The following is a 5,464-nucleotide window of genomic DNA, read 5'->3' on the forward strand; positions in this document are numbered from 1 at the left end:
TTCACTGGGCAGCTGTTCTTCGTATTTTGCGATATCTTCGGGGTACAGTTTTTCAGAGTCTTTTACTCTCATCCACCTCTTCCTTGGAGTTGCGTGCATACTCTGATGCTGATCATGGTAGTGATCCCACATATCGCAAGTCTGTTACCAGGTTTTGTATCTTTTTAGGTGATTCTCTTATTTCTTGGAAGAACAAGAAACAATCTATTGTTTCTCAATCATCCACCGAAGCAGAATATCGTGCCATGGCATCTACCACCAAAGAGATTGTTTGGTTACGTTGGTTACTTGCTGATATGGGAGTTTCCTTTTCTCATCCTACTCCTATGTATTGTGACAACCAGAGTTCTATTCAGATTGCTCACAACTCGGTTTTTCATGAGCGAACTAAGCACATTGAGATCGATTGTCATCTTACTCGTCATCATCTCAAGCATGACACCATTACTTTGCCTTTTGTTCCTTCTTCCTTGCAGATTGCAGATTTCTTCACCAAGGCGCATTCCATCTCTCGTTTTCGTTTTTTGGTTGGCAAACTCTCGATGCTTACAGCTGCCGCATCGTGAGTTTGAGGGGAGATGTTAAATAATATTTATGTAGTATTATTTATTAAGGGTAGAATAGTACTTTCAGTTTAACATATATATACTTTATTTGTATTTAGGTTAAGACTAAGCATTCATAATATACAGATTATTCAGAATTCTAGCCTCCTTTTTGTGTTTGATCTCAATAAGTTTAACACAAGGAACCAGACTTGATTAAACTACTCTACAACCCTCTGGATTCCATTGGCATTTCATGCAGGATTGAAGTTTTGTATGCAAGTTCTGCAGTTACATAGTCGCATTTTGAAATTGAACAGGGTTAAGGAAAGGGAGTTTTGCTAGAGCCTGTTCAATTTGTTCTTTTCAGCATGCACAAGTTCTGCCTTTTGTTCAGTTACGTGCCTTTGGGACAGCAAAAGGCAGCCTGATCTCTTGTGGAAAGCCAATGCCCATGGGACTGGGGTGCGGGCTAATTAGCAGCAAGTTCCCAGCTAGCCAGTATCAAAGCAGCTTTGTTTCCAACAAGACGTAAATTATGTTGCCCCCGCTCTGATTTCATCGGAAAAAGTGAGCTGTTGGTTAATAAAATGATGGGCCTCCACTCTCTCGAAAATGTGAATCACCAAATGGAGCTACGCCATGCGAGGAAAAAAAACCATGGAATAGAAAATGATCAACTATACAATCCAACTTCGTGATTCAATACCAAGTCTCAAAGATACCAGCTTATGTACAGGAGGATTTAGCAAAAGAATTAGCATCATTGTTTGCATATCCCTTTCAGTATAAAATTGCTTGAATTCCAAAAGGAAAACTTCAACTGTCCAAGTGCTTTATGAAATCACTTATAATAGACATTTTAAGGATAAAATGTGCTTATTCGAGGATGTAAAGATTAAAGATTTCAGAAGGCATCTTGCAGAATCTAAGTTACATAATAACAAACCCGTTTTACACTATATAAATGCTTGAAATTCTACAAAGGAAAGAAAAGGGTATCACAATAAAACTTTGTAGAAGATAAATAGAAAAACATAAAATTTCTACGTAGATTTCATAAAGAGAATTCCATTATCACCATTTTCCAAGAAATCCTTGTCCTTCCATGAAGCTGGGGGATCATAAACATAGCAACAGAGAGGGTCATGAAACATATTTTCTTAAGAATTGACAGTAAGATTCACAGCAAGGGTGGTGTGAAAAGAATAGCCACAGCTTAATTTCAATCATATTTTATTTCAATTCAAGTATGGAAACTAAATTACAGAATGTCACTCTGATCTATCATCTATGTCTATAACTTAAACCTATAAACGGGTATCATCGTCTAAATTTGTGGAAGCAGAATAGAAACCTTTGATAAAGTCCCTCCCACAAATTACGATGATTAAAAATGCTGAAAAGGTGTAATTATACAATACAACTACAACAGAGAAAAAAGAATTAAAATATGCAGGAACAAAATGCACCTCGTTAGCTATAGAAAACTGGTGCCCGCATGGCAATGGTGCAGAAGATTATGAGCAATAGAATCCCTAGCCTTCATTGAACTTGCTGATCTCAAAGCAACCTCAGGTACCATCTCATCATCAACAAGTTCCATCCTCAGCTCTGGATCCATTTCCTCATTTTGCATTTCACAAATATTATGCAACACACAGCATGCCCCGAGAACCACCGGCAAGTCTTGTAGTTTCACCTCTGTTCTTTTCTGCAAGCAGCTCCACCTCCCTTTCAACCTTGCAAAGGCATCCTTAGCAACAGATTGAATCTCCCCGATCTTCTCATTAAAAGCATGCTGAGTCCATGTCAAATTCTGCTGTGTATACGGCACCAAAACCCAATCCATTAATGGGTAACCTGAAGTCCCAACAATCCAAACATCCTTCAAAAGGCCTCCATTAGCCCTTTGGAATAAAGCAGACTTTTCCAACACCTGATCATCAGGCATTGAACCAGGCCAACCAATACACACATCAGTAAACACCCCTTTTGGATCCACAACGCCTTGAACAGTAATTGAGTAGGATGTTTTCTGATTCCTCTCTGTATGCTTCTTATTAAAATAAGCGGCAACACTAATCTTTGGAGCTATGATAGATATATGAGTAGTATACATAGACCCCACAACATTAGGTATCCCAGAAATAGATTCAAATTCATTTTTTGTCTTCCTCAAATTATCCTCATCAGGCCATTGCAAATACTTAGGCATTAAAACGTTCCTTATAGCTGAACATACTTCAAGAACTAATTTATGGCAAGTAGAAATACCTAAACCAAACCTCTTTGACACAAGTCTAAGTGGTTCACCAGTAGCCAATCTCCAAATACAAACAGCAACTCTTTGCCTAACAGGAATAGCATTACGCAAAGTAGTATCTTCTTTAGCTATAACTGAATTTAACTCCTCACATATCGAGTCAAAAGTAGACTTACTCATTCTAAAAGCTTTCTTGAATTCTTCCTCTGGATAATCTGATCTATTACAATCGTCCCACCATTCTTTATCTCTATCTTTCACCCACAAACGTCTTTGTTGACCACCAGCACCACCACCGTGCTTTGCGTCTTTAATTCCTTTAATAGCAGCAACCCCATTAGAGGCAGCAGAAACAGCCGCAGCACCAGCTACTGCCCTTGATTTCTTGCGCTTGTTTCTTTCTGTTTCTTGAATTTCTACGTGGTCATCTTGAATATTGCCGTAGTATTCAACCATTGTTTTAATCCTTTTCTTGTGGTTTGCCTCGAACAATATTTTCTCTTCATTTGAAGCATGGTTTTGCTCTTCTTGATCACTCTTCTCTTGTTGTTCTAGCAATATCAATGATGTGATGAAACCCTTTAAGATTTTCTTCTTCTTTCTGCTGCCATCTTGTCCAAATGAATTGCTGGCATCACTATCATTTTCTTCTTGCTTGTCATCTTTTCTTTGCCTTTTCTTGGAGTGGCTGATATTATTAGTTTCATTCATTTGGTGGAGTGGAGATTGAAGCAAGGTGAACATATGAAAAAGGAGAAAGAGTTGAAACAAGAGGCACTGAATTAAGGAAAATCTTCTATTGGTGTTGGCTTTTTAAGACAGTGTGAACACACTACAGGATAGAAGGGGTTAGAGCCTTGCCTTTTACTTGTACGATTGATATATATATAGTGTTTTTTATTTTCTAAAAAATAAATTTTTATAATTAACTGTTTGGTTTGGACCTACTTAAAAAAAACTATATAATCTTAATCATAACTTACCCATCAAATAAATATCCGAAAACACCATAATATAAGAACTGGTTTTCATCGAAAGGAACAAGAATCAATCAATGAATATATACTACTACAAAATTGACCACACCTAGATTGTTAATCAACACGATACACATTTAGGGCACTGATTAGAATTATCCTTAAGAATCTGATTTAGGTCATTTGTTTTTAGTCTCTAGCTAGACGCATTTTTCCTTCTAATTAGAGGACTAATTGAGCAATGGTAGATATCAAGGAGTCTCTCTCATGAATAGAAACATTCATTTTATCATTCAATTTCTTATATAGGCTCTAAATTTATGTATATATTTATGAATTATTTGTTAAATTAGGTTGTGAGAGACGGTAAAGCCATGATTGGTGCGCCATAGATCATCATCTGTCAAAGAACAAAAGAAAAACGTGGGCCGAGTGTGAACACGGCTTTGCGGAGGTACTAATAAATGTTAGACTTTGTGACATGTTGGGTGTGGGGAGGTGGCGGCAGGTGTGGGACTGTGACTTTAGGATTACGCGGTTTCCTTTGGATTCTGGCTAATTTGCCAAAGCTCTGGAAGGAATGCTGCTGACGTGGTTGGGTCTTATCGATTGCCTTTATCAAAATAACAACCCCCGAAAAGAAAACAAAACAATAAAAAAAACGGCATTTGTTGCTGAACCAATCCATTAACATTGAATTTTCATACTAGCAGTAACTTCAAATGGGACCTTGATCCTGCTGACAGAGAAGTGGTCCCCCCCCCCCCCCCTCTAACAAGGCAAAGGGTCGCTAAGTGTCTGGGGCGAAAGCAAATTTGTCAACTACTTTCGTGAATTTTTTTTATAATGATGTCTAGATGCCCTTAAAACTAATGTGCTTGCTTGTGCAGGAGGGACATATTGTACAAAACATTATTTATTGTAATAGTTCAATGATAAAATTGTTCATAAACTATGGAAACTTTAAATAGCATACGATGGATTTTTGCCGTGATACAATTATCATTTCCAAATCTACCGTTAATAAAATTGTTTTTTTACTTTTCTACACACTAAAATTATTTAGTTATCCCTAAAATAAAATAAAAATAAACTTATATTCAGGGACTTTTTTAGTCTTTTTAAATTTTTCTTAATATAATATAATAACTTAATTACCTTTAAATCCAAAATTTACGATGGAGCGGTGTTGGAAAGGTCTCGACGCCCTCTCCACATGATGCTTGCATCAAATGCACCTCTGGTTTAGCAAAGACTATCATTTTTTTTTTCTTCTCTCTCTCTGCCTCAAATTTTGCTTCAACCTCTTCAGAATTTCAAACCATCCCCTTCAAATTTTCACTTAACATTTGGTCACTATCCTTTCGATCACTATTTCTTTTATTTTGAATAATTTATAAAAAAAAAAATATTCTTTTTCAATTTCACCCCTTTTATTTTTTATTATTCAAATTTGGTCTTTATTTTTTTATTGCTATTTATTTTGTTTGGGATCATTTTTTTAATTTATTATTATTATTATTATTTCATCTTCCTTTGGTAGTTTTCTTATCAAATTTGATCTTTATTCTTTTAATTGTTATTTTTTTTTTACTTTAGCAAGTTTTTTAAATTAATATTTTTTTTTTCACAATTTCATCTTTTAATATTAAATTTGATGCAAATCTCGTGACCAT

At 35.9% G+C, this 5,464-nt stretch overlaps 1 protein-coding gene across 3 annotated transcripts; it reads right to left on the reverse strand.

The window, feature by feature from the left end:
- Positions 1-628: 628 nt before the first annotated feature.
- LOC118040639 (protein ALP1-like) lies at positions 629-3,677 on the reverse strand. Of its 3 annotated transcripts, none has more exons than XM_035047622.2 (2): positions 2,018-3,677; positions 629-1,097 (listed from the first exon to the last, which is right to left on the reverse strand). In XM_035047622.2, the coding sequence occupies exon 1, from the start codon at positions 3,553-3,555 to the stop codon at positions 2,026-2,028; it is 1,530 nt and encodes a 509-aa protein (XP_034903513.1). In that variant the 5' UTR covers positions 3,556-3,677; the 3' UTR covers positions 629-1,097; positions 2,018-2,025. The 3 variants fall into 3 exon arrangements, with proteins under 3 accessions (XP_034903513.1, XP_034903511.1, XP_034903512.1); XM_035047620.2 differs by having other exon boundaries at positions 629-1,180; XM_035047621.2 differs by lacking the exon at positions 629-1,097 and adding an exon at positions 1,211-1,659.
- Between the last annotated feature and the right edge of the window lie 1,787 nt (positions 3,678-5,464).

This window comes from Populus alba, chromosome 18 (assembly GCF_005239225.2).
Source record: "Populus alba chromosome 18, ASM523922v2, whole genome shotgun sequence".
NCBI classification, from domain to species: domain Eukaryota; kingdom Viridiplantae; phylum Streptophyta; class Magnoliopsida; order Malpighiales; family Salicaceae; genus Populus; species Populus alba.

Coding starts and splice junctions, on each gene's coding strand:
- LOC118040639 (XM_035047622.2), bottom strand. CDS start 3,555: ATGTTCACCTTGCTTCAATCTCCACTCCACCAAATGAATGAAACTAAT.